This window comes from Stegodyphus dumicola, chromosome 2 (genome assembly GCF_044657685.1).
Source record: "Stegodyphus dumicola isolate Sdum_Otavi_A_Nest chromosome 2, ASM4465768v1".
In the NCBI taxonomy this organism is placed as follows: Eukaryota; Metazoa; Arthropoda; class Arachnida; order Araneae; family Eresidae; genus Stegodyphus; species Stegodyphus dumicola.
The window spans coordinates 143,537,144-143,557,011 of NC_140769.1; the positions used below are offsets into that span (position 1 = coordinate 143,537,144).

The 19,868-nt window shown below is 31.9% G+C and overlaps 1 protein-coding gene across 2 annotated transcripts in view; it reads right to left on the bottom strand.

The window, feature by feature from the left end:
* mbc (dedicator of cytokinesis protein myoblast city) overlaps positions 1-19,868 on the bottom strand; it is a 252,717-nt gene that overhangs the window by 95,828 nt on the left and 137,021 nt on the right. For both annotated transcript variants that reach the window (XM_085811171.1, XM_085811170.1), the window contains exons 16-21: positions 19,488-19,560; positions 12,055-12,158; positions 11,754-11,961; positions 10,316-10,413; positions 9,792-9,881; positions 5,586-5,686 (exon numbers count right to left, since the gene is read on the bottom strand). In XM_085811171.1, the coding sequence (XP_085667297.1) occupies positions 5,586-5,686; positions 9,792-9,881; positions 10,316-10,413; positions 11,754-11,961; positions 12,055-12,158; positions 19,488-19,560 (674 nt within the window). The remainder of the gene's footprint in view (positions 1-5,585; positions 5,687-9,791; positions 9,882-10,315; positions 10,414-11,753; positions 11,962-12,054; positions 12,159-19,487; positions 19,561-19,868) is intronic.

The window sequence follows — 19,868 nt, forward strand, 5'->3', positions numbered from 1 at the left end:
TTTGAATCCTGACATTTTTAACTTCTTTAATAAAGGCATCATCTCTAGCATTAATAAGTGATACAAAGCAGGGTTTTCTGCACACAGAAGTAGACAAAAAAGACACAGATGTAACACAGTTTCTGCTTTCTAAATATTCATTCAATGATTCACAAAATTTCATAACTTATAGAAATTTACGTTTCCTGCTTGGGTGCATGCGTCAATACTTCGTACGACCAATTTCATCTAGTTTGTTTACATGAATCTTTGCAGTAAACGTCTTGCGCGTTATTCGTTAAAATGGATAAACTTGAATATCGTTCAGCTATAAAATTCTTCGTTTTGAATGAATCAAACCCTAAGAAAATGCTTGCGAAATTGACAAAAGTTTCCAGGGACTCTGCTGTTTCCATGTCAACCAATAAAAAGTATGCAACTGAATTTAAACATGGCCGCATATCCCTCGAAGATGACCCATGTAAAAAAACGGCCAAAAACTGCAACCACACCGGAAAACATCAAAAAAAGTACATGATAGGCCAATGAAGGTGAGCGAGATAGCAGAAGCTGTGTGGGGATATCAGAAGAAAGGGTGCGAAACATTTTGCTCAAAGCATTAGGGATGTGAAAGCTCTGCACAAGATGTGTGCCACATTTGCTGAATGCCAATCAAAAGCAAATGTGGAAACAATTTTTGCAGAATTCTTTGGACCAATTCAACCAGGGATCCGACCAATTTTGTACCATGAATTAGACATGGATCCACTACTACACGCCAGAAATGAAACAGCAGTCTAAGCAAAGGGTGGAAGCCGATGATTCAGCGCTAAAGAAAGTGAAGTCGATCACATATGCTGGAAAGGTCATAGCCAGTGTGTTTTGGGAAGCGAATTATTTAAAATTAATTCAAATTTATTATGTTTATAATGATTACTTTGAATTCTATTTCATCAATATAGAAAAGATTAAATTATGTTTATTATGTTTTAATAAAAATAAATTTAAATTAACATGCATGAAAGCCAGGGTGTTGGGGGACATTTTGCTCCAGTAAATGATAAAAAATTGTTACTTTATCCAGCAGAGAAATTTATTTACTCCTCACTTTGGCAATAATAACTTGAAATTTCAAAAAACATTCATTAACTTAACAGAACTGCTCTATTCAAAATGAATTCTTTATAGTAAACTTTAATTCATCTCACTAATTGGATTAAAACTCAACTTACAAGTTTAGCTTTAACTAAAATTGTCAGTATGGCATATACTTCTTATCTGAGTAAAAGACGAAACCCATTCGCATTTATTTATTATTGTTAACTGAACGGGGGTTGGTTTGTTCCCTTTGAAAAGTCAACCAATTTCCGATCAATGACGATAATTACTTGGTTTATTAATTTTCATTTTAAAAGTTTCCATTTCTTATTCATGATTTAAATCAAGTTCCTTTAAAAATATTATTTTTGGGATTAAATTTCAATGCTTCTGTGTTACTTCATTCAGATGCATTCCACCAACTTTATTTTAGGAGATAATATAATCAATATTTATAATATAATCAATTTAGTAAATATATATATATGTATACATATAAATTGAATTTAAATAAATTTAATTTAAATACAAATTTAATTAATTCTTTGTGCCATTGCTGCAAGGAATGAAATTTAAATTTAAACAAATTTAAATTTTAAAAAACATGTACATCCGTAAAAAAGCAAATTTAAAGTTAAAATAATTAAAAAATGTGCAAACATATAAAAGATTTAATTTTTGAACTAATCTACAATATCATTTAAATTCAGATAGCATAAGTAAATCAAGTGCAAAACCAAACCATCAAAATAAATTCACCAATTTAGCAAATTAAAATTAATCTAAAAAATTTTTTTTTAAATGCATAAGTCAATGACTGTTGAGCAGGCAGGAGACAGACTTATCAAGGGGAAGTTGCCTCCAAACCTAACTCTCCAATCATTCAATTCGTGTTTCGTCATTCATGCAGGCAAGGGTAAAAGTCAAAACCAAAAGTAAAGAGTGAAGAATGTCCAAAAAGAAATACCAATAAAGTGGTACTTTTAGAAATTAGCAATTAAAAATTGTTTCTATTAAAAAAGTTCTAAAAGGAAAATACCAATGAAGCCTTCTGAGAAATAAGCAATGTAAAGTATTAAATTAAACTTTTTAAAAAAATTAAATTTTTAAAAAATTAATTCAGAAACCAAAGCATTTTAGAAACCCTTGTCTACAGAAACCTCCCCGACACGAATATGCATATCAATAAAAAGAAACTAAAAAGGAACTAGACATAATTTATATAAACCAATAAGAAACAAAAAGAACTAATTCATAATTAAAAAAAAAACAAAACAAATATATACTTATAAATATAATTTCATATCTAGAAAATACTTAAATACAGTCAAAATCCGTTATCCGGACTTGTCGGGACTTCGGCGATTCTGGATTATCGATTTTTCCGGATTATAGATCATCAGTTTAAATATGGTAAGATAGCATGCAGAAATTACAAAATTAAAAATATGAAATCGTAATTTATGAAATAAAGAACAATTATGATCTAAAGGGTATCAAAATTAAAAAAAAGAAAAAGCTTAATATTTATTTGTTTACTTTATTAAACATTTCTTTCAATGCAAGTTGTTTAAGTTGCTTCATTTCACACTTACATCACTTTGTAAAAACTTTTGCAGACTCCAACACTAATATAGTAAGGTAAGTTAGAAATAAAACTTACTATTTACTTGCTTTAAGTATTTTTTTAATATTTTTTATGTAGTATTTAAGTATTTTCTACATATGAAATTATATTTTTAAGTATATACAGTCAAAAGTCGTTAATCCGAACTCGTCGGGATTTCGGCAATTCAGGATTATTGATTTTTCCGGATTATAGATCATCAGTTTAAATCTGGTAAGATGGCACACGGAAATTATAAAATTAAAAATATGAAACCGTAATTTATGAAATAAAGAACAATTATGATCTAAAGGGTATCAAAATTTACAAAAAAAAAAAAGCTTAATATTTATTTGTTTACTTTATTAAACATTTCTTTTAATGTAAGTTGTTTAAGTTGCTTCCAGATAACTTGTTTTTTTCATTTGATAACTTGTTTAACTTTATGTGATAATACTTTCTCTTTAATTCTATAAACAGACATAATTTCTTCTTCATTTACAAAGATCCGCTGTTAAATTCCTATAATTGCTGTGTCAAGAATACAGACTAATTTGTCAATCGAAATTTTTTCGTTTTCAATAACCTCTGTATCACTTTCTTCTTTATCGGAAGCGAATTATAATGACTAGGAATTTGATTTAAATCATATAAAAGACGGAGTACATCGAGATGAAATACTACATTTAGTAAGGAATTATATGCGAAATAAAATAAAAACATCTGCCCTGAAGATAAGTATAGTGCTGACAGATTAACTTCCAATTCATTGCGCGCCGCAGCGTTCCCCCCCCCCCCCGGGCCGCAGAGCAGCGTGAAATTGATAAACAGATTTCGGAATGGTTTGAGAAACGAAGGATATGACTTTATCCATTTTTTGCAGCAATTTCACTTTTTGTTTAATGAACTTCTAAACATACTTTCGCTTTGTAGATCCTTTACATATTAGTAAATATATATCAGAAATTCTATTTGACATAATCGAAAGTTCAAGCTTACTTTTATAAAATTGCTCTAACAGTCTGCAAAAAATAATAAGCCGGATCCATTTCGAAGATTCAGGAACAACGCAATCTGCAACATTAACTGAATTAGATAATTTTAGCTTAGCTTATACCGTCCATCATACATTAAACGCGCAAGCGTAAACATATTACGTGTTGGCAGTGGTGATAAAGGCAAAGCATATTTTCCTTCCCTTAAATAAAGCTAAGACTAATCTAAATAAAATTCATGCTTTATTCCATAAATTAAAATAAAAGATCTAACACTGTAGCCTTTACATTTAAAATCATTTGATTGAAAGCAAACTAGCATTATGCTAACTCATAATAACACAAGAGAACAAGACATTCGCTGATACCAGCGTACATATATATAATACTCGGCCAACCCGCCGATCTTGACGTCATCGGCCAATCAGCGGCAACCATGTTAGCTTACCGCCGATTGATCTCCGATCAAAATTTGCATGTGGAAAACTAAAGCCGACATTACGCGCATGCGCACACGCATATTCGCAGCCGTAAAGTCTTACATGCATGCGTCAACGTGACGCATGCGCAGAAAGTTTGTAGCTTAGAGGTCCGGATTATGGGTGTCCGAATTAACGACTTTTGACTGTATTTGTTTTTTTAAAAATTATGAATTAGTTCTTTTTGTTTCTTATTGCTTTATATAAATTATGTCTAGTTCCTTTTTAGTTTCTTTTTATTGATATGCATATTCGTGTCGGGGAGGTTTCTGTAGACAAGGGTTTCTAAAATGCTTTGGTTTCTAAATTAATTTTTCTGAAAAATTAATTTTTTAAAAATTTAATTTTTTTAAAAAGTTTAATTTAATCCCTGACTTTACATTGCTTATTTCTCAAAAGGCTTCATTGGTATTTTCCTTTTAGAACTTTAATTTTTAATTGCTAATTTCTAAAGGTACCACTTTATTGGTATTTCTTTTTGGACATTCTTCCTCTTTACTTTTACCCTTGCCTGCATGAATGATAAAACATGAATTGAATGAATGGAGAGTTAGGTTTGGAGGCAACTTTCCCTTGATAAGTCTGTCTCCTGCCTGCTCAACAGTCATTCATTTATGCATTAAAAAAAAAATTTTTTTTAGATTAATTTTAATTTGCTAAATTGGTAAATTTATTTTCATGGTTTGGTTTTGCACTTGATTTACTTATGCTATCTGAATTTAAATGATGTTGTAGATTAGTTTGAAAATTAAGTTTGCACATTTTTTAATTATTTTAACTTTAAATTTGCTTTTTTATGTATATACATGTTTGTTAAAATTTAAATTTGTTTAATTATATATATATATATACATAATTAAACAAATAATATATATATATATATAAACAAATTCACATTTTGGTGGGAGTTGGCAAAATTAGGAGTGAAATTAAAGGAAAAATAATAAATAATATAACTTAAACAACATTTTAGGGTTATTTAACATAAAACCCTAAAAGAGGGTTAACGATATTTATCATTTGCATGCAGTCATCAAAAGGATATCACTATGCATGGTCAGCACTGTCACTGAGGTCATCAAACTCATTGATGGAATATGGTATGGACACCAACACAGTCAGTATTTATTACCTTAGAACATACAAGGTTTATAAATTAAATCCAATTTGAAATCAAGAAGGTCAGTATTTTATTAAACTATTATTTTTAGGATACCCACAGAGGACGACCGATAGCAACAAAAAAATCAAACCTGCTTTTTCTGCTGCCACAGAGACCCTGTGCACAGAGGCTATCGATTCTATGCAGTGACAATTCTGTGTCACATTTCCAGCTTTTCTGAGGTCGTGAATGTTAAACTGTACAGAAAAAATGCTACAAATATTTCCAGTGTATCTAATTAAATGCAGAATTTTAAGTATACTTACTTATAAGTTAACGTAGCACTGAAATTTTCCTTTATATACATATCCAGGATAGGTCTGAAGTGATGATACTTTCTGTCAGATATGAGACCAATAATGAAAATCTGTAAACAATGAAAAAGGAAAATAATCATAATAATAATAATAAATAAATAAAAAAAAATTCCTTTAAAATAAAATATCTAAAGAAAAAAAAACTATTTTAAAACAACACATTTACTATTATGAGACAATTAAATATCCTCTGCTAATCAATAGCCTAAGAAAATTAAAATTATTTAAATGCTTATGTTAGTCCATAAAACTGAAGAAGTATTCCATGTAATCATTCAATAAATTTGTAAATATCTTCAATACACCACAATTTACAGCAACATACTGGCCAAACTAAAATAGCATTAAAGTTTCACATCAAGGAACACAACTTTTATGAGTGAAGAGAAAAAATAAATAAATCTTTGATAGCTAATCATACTTGGAAATTTTACAGACAATTTTAAATTTGAGTCTGCAAAAATGACTCCAAAAGCTTCTTTATCCTTGGAAGTTTTCACCTTCACAAAAGTTTATCTTTAGTTAATGACTAATTCCAATCCAGTCCTCCCTAAGACTTTTAAAATTCCATTAACTTAATTTTTCATCTTGTTACTATTTCTGTGGATAGATGGTACCAAAGCTGTATGTATAGTAAAGTGTCGACACTTCAAGGTGAGAGCTTGCGCTATGGAAACACAATCAGTAAAACTGTGCATGCTCCTTTTCTTTTCAGTCATTGGAAATTAAATCTGAATTTGTTTTGCTCCTTTTCCCACCACAGTTTTGAATCAGCTTTGGCCAAAATGGTGTACTGATACTGCAGCTTTAAAGGTTGCACGTGCAAGAAGATTTTGTCAAAATTAGACGGAATACTTGTCTACAGATTTCTTATAGACGTTCGTATCCATGTTTATTTCCAAAAGAAGAGTAAAGGTTAATGCTTGATTATTTTACACTTTTGTTATCTGTAAGTGGATTAGAAATGTGATTATTTTATATTTAAACGTGAGAATAATTTTATCTTGCATGGCATGGTTTATAGATGACTGTGTGTCCATTAAATCTATTGGTTTACTATACAATGCAGAAAAATCCATATGATTTACAGTACGCATTTTATCAGCAACACTGAATTTTACAGAGGTGACTTGCATTAAAAATAAGCATTTCAGTAATCTTTTTTATTTCATTTATGCAGTAATTTTTTTAATTTTGTACTGGGTTTGAAAATGATTTTAAATACTGAATCATTTAACACTTTAATGCACATTTTTCAGCTTATCTGCTATGAAAAATTAATAAGTCGCCTCAAAACTAGTATTTTTGAGAAAGATATTTTTTAAGGATAAAATTGCTCAAAATATTTATGAAAATTTTCCTCATGCACCTATGCTATATTTAGCAAAAAATAAAATGATCCAAATAGTTTCTCTGAAATCCCCTAAAACATTAATTATTGACAAAATGAGGGAATGACATATTACTATTAAAATTATAACTCAGCGATTTATACTCATTACTTCCATCAAAATAAATATCTTTGGCAACTTCTTTTGCTATATTTATACATAATATTTTCTTCTTGTATCACTCTGATGCAAGCATTTTCATGTTTCTCGGTCAGTAATTTTAGCATCTAATACCCAAAATAATCTTAGACAACAAGTTATTAATTTTTTATAGTAAATAAATTAGTAAAAGCTGGAAATGCGCATTAAAGTGTTAAATCATTCAGTATTTAAAACCAGTTTTTAAACTGGACAACACAGTGATATATAAACCATACCATGCAGAATAAAATTATTTTTAAATTATTCTGCATGAATAATAAAATTACTCATGCAGAATAAAATATAACATAATCACATTTCTAATCCACTTACAAATAACAAAACTGTAAAACAATCAAGTACTAACCTTTGCTCTTCTACAGAAAATCTGTAGAAATGTATTCCGTTTGATTTTAAACCTTTTTTATTGGTTCTTTCAAACAAATCCACGAAAGTTACAACTTAAAATTTTTTGGGAGAAAGATAAGAAATTTAAAAAAAAAAAAAAAAAAATATGTAGAGATACATTATTTCTTCAGATATAAATTAATCTAATTAATTTAGTAATTCCACTAGCTTCAGCTTACTGAATTGGGGAGGAGGAAGGGGCAAAAAGTTGAGATAACAGCACAACCACTGCAAACTGGATTGGCGCTGCAGTTGGCGGCAAGTTGTAATATGGGAGTGCTGATGCTTTTCTTGAAGCTTTGGATGGTACTACCTTCTTGCTTGCTTTACTTTGCTTTTCATATACACTCACTTCCAAAAGTTAAGCACAGAGAGAAAAATGATAATTTCCAGAAGCCAATCAGAATTGAAGAGGGTGCAATTCGCTGCAGAGGTAGATGGAAGTATGCAAGTATGCAAATATGTTAGGTAACAGCCAATCATGCTTTCATGTCAAGAAATATGCAAAAAAGGCAGTCTTATAAGAAGCCAGCTTTATGAAGGGTTACAGAAGTTGATTGCATGTGCTGATAGAAGGTGTTTAAAACTTTCGTACAATTTGTTTTCAAGACATACCAGTTTCTATGACTTCCAGAAGAGGAATGGAAGATTCTGAATGCTGGTGTGCTGTGGGGAGCATTGAAGCAGGACAGTCGATCATAGATGTTGCTCTTTTCTGCAGAGTTCATCATTCTGTAATTTAACATTTATAGAAACAATTCCAAACCACACAGACAGTTGTCCAAAAACCCATAGCCGGTCGCCCAAGGTTTACAACGCTCGTGGAAAATCAATATATTGCTACTGTAGCCAAGCGGAATCACAGAGCGACCTCCACACGTGCGACATCTACGGTTACAGCGTCCATTGGTAAGGCGATATCTGCAGCTACTATATGCCGAAGATTATATATGAGTGGAGTGTACGCTCGGGTACCTTGTGTTCCTCTATCTATCCAATCAAGAGGGGTGCGATTACAGTGGCACCGGGAATATGTCAATTGGAATGTGTCTGACTGGGGAATGTCATAGTTACTGATGAGTCAAGATTTGCTCTGGAGCCAGATGACAGGCATATAAGGATATGGCGTAAACAATGAACACACAATCAGTCCCAAAACATCACCGAACATCAGCAGGCATTCCGAGGCAGAAGCATTATGGTGTGGGCAGGGATTTCATTAGTATACCTCACATCTTTAAACGGGGTTCTTTGACTGCTGTCCGGTATTGAGATGAAGTCCTAGATTGTCATTTTGAGATTGTACGCTGCAGCAGTTGGTCCTACTTTTGTTTCAATGGACGATAACGCACATCCCCATAGAGCTGACATCATCGATGATTACCTGGAGAGTGAAGGGTTTGCGTGTATAGCATGGCCAGCATATTCCCCCGACCTTAATCTTATTGAAAATCTTTGGGATGCTCTCGGCCGCGCTGTATCTTCACGTTTCCCACCTCCAGCCACTCTTATTGAGCTGGAAACTGCTCTACAAGAAGAATGGCAATTGCTTAATTCTGCGGTGGTTGACCACCTAATTGAAAGCATGGTCATAAGGTGTAACTTTGTATACAGAAGAGGGGGGGATCACATACCCTATTAATGCCCTTCCCCCCCATTTTATGCTGTTTATTTTCACTTTATACATAATTCTGTTTAAGTCTCCAGTATTATCTGATAACTTAGAAAAATTTAATATTGTTTTCATTTCTGTATATAATTACTGATTTTGTTTTATGCATAAATATATATGCTACTTTCCTGCTGAATTTTGTGTCAATCAAATCAGTATTTTGTTGATTTTTTTTGCATTTTACATCTTCGTGCTTAACTTTTGGAAGTGAGTGTAGATATGACTGTGGCTCCTCCCTTCACCGCAAAATTTCTTTGCTTTTGATGAAGAGGGAACTGTACATGTTTGTCCTTGAAATGAATACAGACTTGGTCAAAACACAACGTTGTTGCTTTGCCTAATCATATGGCAATCTAAAGTTGTTTTATTGCTTAATTTAAGAGTTATAAATATTTTTATGGGAAAGGAAGGAAAAAAAAAAAAAAAAGAAACGAACATACATAATTCCTCAGAAGTTATAAAAAATGAAAAAATATATATATATATATTCAACTAATAATTCAATAAAATTCAGTCTCTAAAATATAAAAGAAAAGTACTTACCAATGCTTCAAATACCAAATTGTCATATAACTCAGAATCTGAATTCTGCATAAGGATATTGAATAATGCATCTAAGGTATCCTGCAAGAACTTTAAAATAATTTATAATTAGATTTCAAAAGAGCATTGGGATCTTTCCTGCTACAGAACAACACTCCCAGAGTTTCTAACATAAAGACATATGTGCCAATATTGTCTAATGACGATCAATGAAGTAAAAGTGTTGTTTTTATCTCCTGAAGTATGCCATTTGATTCAGTTCTTTGTTAATAATGAGATAGCTAACATAAGAGATATATTTTTCATGTTTAGAAAAATTTTATCACGGTCAAAATGAATTAGTAACAAAAGCATATTTTCTTGTTAGAAAGTGCCACATATACCTTTAAAAAAAAAAAAAAAAAAAAAAACTGTTAGGCACATGTTATCCTACAACAGAAAAGATCCATGTTATCCTACAACAGATGTGTTTTTGTAAAGACACTTGCAAAAATATAAATTAATATATCGAGCCACATAATTACCTTCACAACTTCTTCCCCATCTACTTTCATTAAAGAATTTAGATTATTTCTTAAGCTTTCTGGGTTTGACCACCACTTCAACAAACCGAGGAGGTCAACTGTAATGCAAGATTATTCTATTAATGATATGAAATTCATACTATCATTTAATGTTAAATTATTAAACATATAAACAATAAGCACACACACTCAAATAAACATAAGGAAATGACTCTTTATGATGCAAGAAATCAGCAAAGAATTTTTAAAAAAGTGCAACCTTTTTTTTCCAGATTTTTTGATTAATAATTAATAATTTTTGTATTGGCACTATAGAGACTGTCACATTTACAATGATACAGCTAATATTAATTTGCATTTTTACAGACTGAAATAACAAACAAAAAACTGAAAATTCCTTATTTAATATGAAATGATTTTTATTTGTATACCTCTATAATGAGCAAACTTAAAAATGAAACAAAATACGGCAAAGCAGTATTATGACAATGTTTAAGTTATATATAGGTTTGAAACTGAAATAATAATCAGTCAGATAAAAGAAAAACTTCTATTTAAGATATTATATTAGTCAATAATCATAAGTAAAAACTACAATTAAATCATTAATAAATAATAAAAACTTAACAATGAAAAAATAATTAAAATTTTAAAATTATTAATTTTTAATTAAGAAGAGCAAAGAAAGGTACCAATATGAAGGTCGGTCCTCATTCTTCATTCATCACCTGAGTGTACATGTAAAATTGCAGCTCAATTTAACCTCACTCTCGAGGTACGGAGCATTAAAATTTCACATTTTCTCTATATCAACAGCACAGGACCAGATACGGAATGGATGCTGTAGCCAGCCCAATAGCTACACTAGTGCCAAACTTGACAGGCGTACTCAGGGTTCCACCCTGATTCCATTGATACATGTCCCTTTCCATGCCACAGAAACAGAACATCACATTTACAAAGATACAACTTTTGGGCACAATCAAAAGTTAGAAAAATTCTGTAGCAATTTCATGCACTGAGATTTTTGGATATTTGCATAAATAAAAAAATCCATTATTAACTGCCAGAGGAAGTAGCTGGGACATACTCCAACAGCACAGGACAGGAGTTCTGCAGATATCAGTATTCCAAAATTCTTCACATGTTTAACAGACTGTTAATACCAGTTATAACTGGAACAATTCAATTAAAAAGTTCCGGAACAATAAAAAAGTCATACATTTTATTATGCATGATTTAAAAGGAGTCCATATTTGAGGAATTCTGCACATATAAGCATTTCCAAATATTCCCATTAGTTAAAAAAAATTAAATGCCAATGACTTATGATTAGTTACAAAAAATATAACTTTTTATTAACATGATTTACTTATAAAATTTAAAAAAAAATTACTAGAACATTAACATGCAGAATTATACAAACAAAAGAACATACCATTCTGAGTTAATTTAGTTGAACATACAAGAGAGCTTATATAGAAACAGTCCTTAGAGCTTAAACAAAGTCCATTTGCAGAAACCAGACTGGAGGAACCTTTGACAGGACTAGAACAATTAGTTAAAATATATTTTTCTAACTCTTGACGAGTTGATGGCAAACTGAGATAGCTGACATCATTATCATCAAACCGTTTATAATCGATCTATGAGAGAGTAGAAATATATGGGCATTACATACTTAAAGTTATTGTATCATACTTAACTGCTACTATCATAGCAAAAAAATTGCATCGTACCTTGTATACTAGCAATTCATGCATTTCATCTTTTAATGTCGTACCATTTTCTTGCATAAGTTTCACAAAAGATATGGCAAAAGCTTTCTCAGCACGGTCTTTCGCTAATTAAGGGAACAAGGAAAATTAAATAGTTAAACAATACAATTATTTAACATATTCATATTAGATCCTCCTAATTTCAAAGTAAAGTAGAAAACCAAAATGGGAATACAAACTACCTAACATTAAAATTGCAAACTCATGAAGAAGCATAAAGCAGACATGATATTTATGTGATATATACAGTATAGTAAGGCAAGCAAGTAATTAGCAACATACTGTGCATAATGGGGACTGATTATTGTAATCTGCTTATGCTTCATCATATCAGCTCAACACTTGTAGTTATGAAGTGCCACTGAAATGAATCCCACCCATGCCTAGTATTCATATCTGATGCTTGACTAAACAACTTTATATCACAGAAGTTTAGACAGACAAACTGTCTCATAACTTCAGAAATCTGCAGAGCCATCCAACAGCAGGATGAAGCTCAAATATATGTCAATTATGACATCTGAGATTCCATTAAGAGATAGCATTCTCTATCTGTGCCTTGAACAGCCACACTCATTAAAATTTTCCCTACTGAACACATCAGGTCCATGGTAGTATAGAGACTGTCAGAACAAGCACTAGCAACTACGACAGAACCCTGGTGAAGAATTGAAAGTATTATGGATTGTAATACCTGAACTGCCATCCAGAGTGTTTCACTCAACTCGAGCAACAATCACTACTGCCCTAGGCTCAGTCATACTGCAGCAGTTACTGTAGCCCAAGGTGATTGCAAGTCATATTAATACTTGCATATTGTATCCATCCAAACTATCTGAATATTGCCTTGATCCTTGTGTTAAAAGATATTCATAAAATAAATACAGCTTTTATTATCACAGTCATACAATTTTAATTGGCAGCAGCTTATGCATGATTTGTCTACTTCACATTTTCTACAGGTTATAACTTCAATTTTTTCAGAGCTCTGTAGCACACCGGGAAGTTTGTGCAACTCTTAACATTTTTTAGTACTTTAGGATTAAAAAGTTGCCTACCATTGGCAACTAACTTTTTGCCAAGCTAAAACATGAAAGACAACAGCCATTTTCAAAAATGGGGGCACACTAAGAATTACATAAAACAGTAAACAAAATAAATAAATAATAATAAAAAAACACGAAAGAGCCGAGAACATTTTACCAGAAAACCAGTGCTCTATCTTGCTTTGCCTTTCCTGGAACTATTACTTGTAGAAAAGGCGATGCTGAGCTTACAAGTGATTGAGTTGAAGTGCTACAAAGATGGAGAGAGGTCTTTAGAGATTTTCTTTGTGGAAGTGATCTTCCAAGGGAGGAGGCTGATCTAATTATTGACTTGAATGTTGTTGAAAATGATTGCTCTGGAACCTGATGGACCATGCTTAAATAAAATGAGGAAGGGTATTGAAAATCTAAATAACAATACGGCTGCAGGCCCAGATAGTATTAAGGCACAACTTATTATTATTGACCTACCTGAACTGATTGATGCTATTCATAAGCTTACATTTAATGCTTGGACTGAGGAGCAGATGCCATTGAATGGGAAGAGGGCTCCATTTGTCCCATTTTTTTTTAAAAATCTGATGTGGACACCACATGACTTCCTTATACGGAATATTAAATTATAAGCATTTTTTTCTTGAATTTCATTTAAATTGATTGGATTGAATTAAATCTACTTCATCGAGAGCGCATAAACCACAATAGAATAAATGCACTCTTTAAAATTCACTATATTTGTTTACTATAATGACACTCTGAATGCACAAAATTTATATCATTTGAAGAATTATCTTATCGCTGCCACATGTTCTATTCAAATACTATAATAAAGCTAGAACGATGTATGAAAGAAATTAAGCACACAAAACAGAAAAGAAACAGTTTTTCACAGACGATTTAGCATTTCTCATTCAATTAATTCAGTTCTCACTTCGCGATAAGGCAAAAACACATAAAAACTCAAAATATCCGTATTAAAAATTACGAAGTAAATCTTAAATAATTATTTCCTCGAAAAAATTCCAGAAAGGATTAAGCATGATTTAATTTGCAATAATAAATGAAGGCGTTATTTTTGTTGTTGCAAAGCTTAGTCTCTCTAGATTGGCAACAAATCTACAATTCTGCTGTTTCAAATGTAAACTAATATGTCTGCCATGTTATTTAAAACTTAACCACACTTAAACAGCTTTTAAATTGTTGATAATTGTACAAATATTGCTTCCAGAATTACGAAAGGCATAAAAACCTTAACCGGAAGATAAGAACAACATAATTCAATCATTTTCAAAGCAAAATATGTACAATTTACAAACATACAAGAGTAAAGAAAGAGATCACTGTGCTGAGTAACAGAGTGGATATATATGTAAATATAGTATTTATATATGTTTGGTGCGGCCCATTGCAACCAAAATACGAGGTGCACATCTACATGGTATAGCAGTCCTGTATACAAAATTTCAACGTTCTGAGGCTACTCATTTTCGAGTTATGCGAGATACATACGTACGTACATACGTTCGTACAAACGCCACAAAAAATTATCTTCAGAATTCATTTTAAAGCAGTTTTATTATTTTTTTGGAGGAAACGAGTATTTTATTCTGTCCTTATGTACAGATATCATGCAAAAACATCGTTAAATTGCATTCGATAGTGATCAAAATGGATATTTTCATTGAAATGTGCTGCCTGAAACTTTTTGCGATTACAATACTTCCTTTTTACTTCGTACAAGGAAGTAAAAAGGAGAAAGACTTGAATGTTGCAACTATCTAGGTATCATCCTCTTATATATGGCATTTAAAATCTTCTCCTATATTTTATATAATAGGTTATTATCATAGGCATCTACAGTTATTGGTAGCTACAGTGTGGATTTCAAGCTGGAAAATCTACTATTCATCAAATTCATTCTGTTAAACAAAGCTTGGAAAAAACTATTTAACATAATATTGATATCTTTCATCTTTTTATACATTTTAAAGTTGCTTATGATAGCATATACCATGGAAACATGTTTGAAGCTATGCTGGAATTTGGATTTTCTAGAAAATTCATTGATCTATCTAGAATGACTTTAAAGAGAGTAAACTTATGTCTGATCTATTAGAGGCATTCTATACTGAAAGGGGATTGAGACAGGGTGATGCCCTCACATGCCATGTTTTCCAATATCACTATTGATAAGGCTATTAGAGATGCCGGAATTATAACCAGAGGCATCATATTTCAGAGACCTATACTGTTATTCGCATATGCTGATGACATCAACATTATTGCTGATTGTCATGGAGGCTTTTATTTCTCTGGATTCTGTAGCCAGATAAAGTCTTATACTTTCGAGGGCATTTTTCAGTTTACGTATCTCGGTACTATCATCTCTAGTGATAATAATATTAAACTTGAAATTGATAATAGATTGTTTAGAGCTAATAGATGTTATCATGGTTTAAAGAATTTTTTAGCGTCAAAACTATTAAACTTCAAGCCAAAAATAAATGTCTATAAAACCCTTATTAGATCTATCATACTGTATGAAGGAAGACTTATTTTTTGAAAAAAATATTGCACAAAATATTTGGCCCAATTAGAGAAAATAATAGATGGAGAATTTTGTTTAACCATGAAATATATAGAAGATACAAACAACCTAATATTATCCGAGTCATCAAATCTTATCGTATCACGTGGCTTGGACATATTTTTAGATGTGACAGCTTGAACCCCGTTAAAAAGGTGATCTTTTCAAATGTAGAGTGTACCAAGAAAAGAAGAAGATCTCACACAAGAAGGATAGACTGTATGGAGGTAGATCTCAGGACTCTAAAAACCTATCATTGGCAAACAGTAGCGACTAATTGGATTCGTTGAAGGAAGCTTATTGAGATGGTCTATGCATGTGACAGGCTGTAGTGCAATTGAAGAAAAAAGATGCAATATTGGATGTAACAGAGAGAAAATAAAAGAGGTTCATTTAAATGTTATGTGAAACTACTGATATTAAAAACCTGTCTCAGTTTTCTGCAGTTTTCATACGGAAAATATAGTAATGTTTAAGAAAGATTTCTTAGTATTACAAATGTCAACAGCAATCAATTTGTGAATGGTTTGGGTGAAAACGTTTTTAAAATGCTTCTTGATTTCGAGTGGGAGAAAAAACTTATAGCTCAAGAGTACGATGAAGTAGTGACATTTTCTGGTCACTTCAATGGTTTTCACTCAATTGTGAAAAAGAAATGTCCCTAATGCAGTTTTATTCACTGCTACGCACACAGACATAACCTAGTGATATCCCAATCTACAAACAGACTTTCATAACCGAGAAAGGCTATGCATCATCAATGAAGGGTTTTGAATTTCCTTTCCTGCACCTCCCATTTTTTTTTTTTTTTTTTTGTGTGTGTGTTTTCAGACAAAGTCATTAGAAGCAAAATACTGCAATGAGAAAGTTAAAGAGATACTTTCTAACACAAAGAAACTAGAAATGACTTAGGTCAAGAGAATCAAGTTTACACAAAATATCAAAGAAAATTAATTTAGTTCAACCTTTCAAGAAGAAATGTAGAGAAGATCATATGGAAAATCTCAGATATCTCATCTCTATAATGAAATTGTTGACAAAATATTTAGTCTTAAAGAAGTGAGATTCAAAGATATAACAAAGCTCCAATTTCCTGAGCTAGTGATACTCCCCTCAAAAAAAATTCCAAAGCTTCAAGTCCTAATTTAAGATAACTTACAGTGGATGGACAAAAATATGGAAACACCTTGTGAAATGCATGTTTGAAAAGAAAGATTGATTTTAATGAAATATGTAGGTGGTGCTGGCGTTTTTGACTACTGATGCCACCTATACAACTTCGTAATGTGCTAAACAGTTCAGTTGTTGTCGGAGTACTGTTATGTGAGGTTGTCATTGCATTATGTCAGAGTGAACAGACTTCGAACGTGGGGAAATTGTTGGAGCACGTATGGTAGGTGCTTCCGTAAGCAAGGTAGCCGAGGTGTTTAGTGTTTCAAGAGGTACTGTATCGAAGATTTATTCCGCATATTTGAAAAGCGGAAAAACATCATCTGCTAAATCACAGCGCGGACGAAAGTGTGTCCTGAGTGATCGTGACAGACGATCATTAAGGGCAATTGTGACGAAAAATAAGAAGACCACAGCTGCAAAAGTTACTGCTGAAATGAATGTTGTGTTACCGAACCCTGTGAGTACCAAAACAATTAGAAGGGAGCTTCATAAACAGGGAATTGCTGGCCGTGCTGCAATCGAGAAGCCACTCATCGGTGATGCTAATGCCCGTAACAGGAAAAGGTGGTGTTTAAGTCATAAAGCCTGGACTATAGAGCAGTGGAAGCGAGTAATATGGTTTGACGAGTCTTCTTTCACATTGTTTCCCACTTCTGGCCAAGTTTACGTCTGGAGAACGCCATCTCAAGCCTATAATACAGACTGCTTGTTGCCAAGAGTGAAACACGGCGGGGGTTCTGTTATGGTTTGGGCAGCCATATCGTGGTTCTCTGCTAGCCCCATGACAACTGTGTCAGGGCACATGACTGCCAAGACTTATGTGAACATTTTGGCCGATCAAGTTCATCCCATGGTACAAATTTTGTTCCCCGATGGTGATGGTGTCTTCCAAGACGACAAAGCCCCTGTTCACACAGCTCACATTGTCCAGGACTGGTTTTCTGAGCACGAGGATGAGTTGTCCCATCTGCCCTGGCCACCACAGTCACCAGACCTGAATATTATCGAACCTTTGTGGTCTACATTGGAACGGAAAGTGCGTTCTCGTTATCCACCGCCAACATCGTTATCTGAACTTGCCACCGTTTTGCAGGAAGAATGGTATAATATTCCCTTGGCAAACATACAAGAACTGTATTTATCCATTCCGAGAAGACTGCAAGCTGTTTTGGATGCCAACGGGTTTCCTACACCATATTAAGCAAAGAAACATGTTTTTTTAAAGGTGTTTCCATATTTTTGTCCAACCCCTGTATTTCCATCAATTATGGAGTCAGTAGGTTTTCTTGAAGCAGGAAATGGGAAAAAGATATAATACCCTCAGCAGGACTTGAGCTTTGGACTTCTCGAACATGGTCTAATTACACCCTGAAGACACACAGAAAGGAGAGAGAAAATGTCTATGTTGATCATCAGAAAATGCATTACCTCCTTTTAAAGGGTGACTGGGAATTAGGGTACCCAATTGCTAAATCCCAGGGGTGACGAATTGTCCACCACCTTTTAGTTTTGGTGCCACTTGTAGAGTTATTAGCTTTTTTTGAAGCAGAAGAAGTGAAAAATACGCAATGCCCTTGCTGGGACTCTATCTTTTCACACGTGCCAACCTGTTATCAATTTTTGGCATAGTAATAACAGACGAAGACACAGACTGTTAATATCTTTATAATTGGCTGCTTTAGAATTAACATAAAAATATTAAAAGCAACTGAAATATTTGAGTGTCATGGTGAAGAAGTCATATAATTATTTTATTTTTTATATTTTTTAGTGAATCAAGCTAGTAGAAATAGCTTTCAGATGAATTTTTTTAAATATTTTATTTTAAAGTCTTTCATTCTGAAATTTATTAAGCATCAGATGTTTCTTAAGCAACTGTTCCACTCAGTTTTAAATAAATTTTGCATAATCGACTACTTTTTGAAATCCTTAATGTTTTGTTTATATTTAACATTTGATTATAACCATTATAATCGTAATTGATTACTTTTGGAAATTTTTAATGTTTTGTTTAACATCTGATTCAGCAGTTTTCATCATTGCCATAATACTTTATTATCTAGTGGTGCGTGCCATCTATTAATCAGACGATATACAAATCCTTTTGTGTGCTATCACATGCAAGCGGATTTGACAGAATGTAGTTTTATGACAGAGATTTGTACCGTAAGAATAGCCTTTAAAAATATAAATAAGGAAATAAAATAAAAACAAAAATTCACCAGCAGATGGATAATAGTAAATCAACCTGCAGATCATGAAGTAATTTAAAATTTTAAATATAAATATTCAAAGCAAATCCCTCTACATTCACTTTACAAGTATTATATCAATATAAACAATTGCTAACAATGAATGTACTACACAGCAATTTTTAGTTATAAGTTAACATAACTAGCACCTGCTATGCTAACCAGCACTAATTTTAGCTATAAAAATTTACAACTAAAATGAAATTTAAAATGACTTCAAACAAAAAGGCAATTTAATTAAAAAAATATTATTTAAATAAAAATTCTGATCTTTAAATAATAACTAACTAATTATATTAAAACTGAACTTTGAAGAAAATGCAAAATATACTATACCATCATTTGAAGATCTGTGTTTAAAGGTAAACTTCAAATGAGCATTATAGAACTCTTCAATAGGTATTGCAATCTAAAAAAATTCAGAAAATTTTTTCTGGATTTCAACTTAATATACATCTAATAAAAAGCACTAAAACTACTGCTTTAATATTTTTACAAATTATATATTTAAGTTCAATATAATACAGCAAAATTTTGATAACACATGACTGCTTACTGTGTAAATACCTGAAATCTGTGATAATTTTTTGGATGTAAATAAACAAATTTTAATTTTTTAAAATACGACATGGAACTTGAACAACAGTTTCTTCTTATGTGCATATGTAAATAGCCATTTAACACAAATAAATTATATTTTCAACATAGTTTACAGAT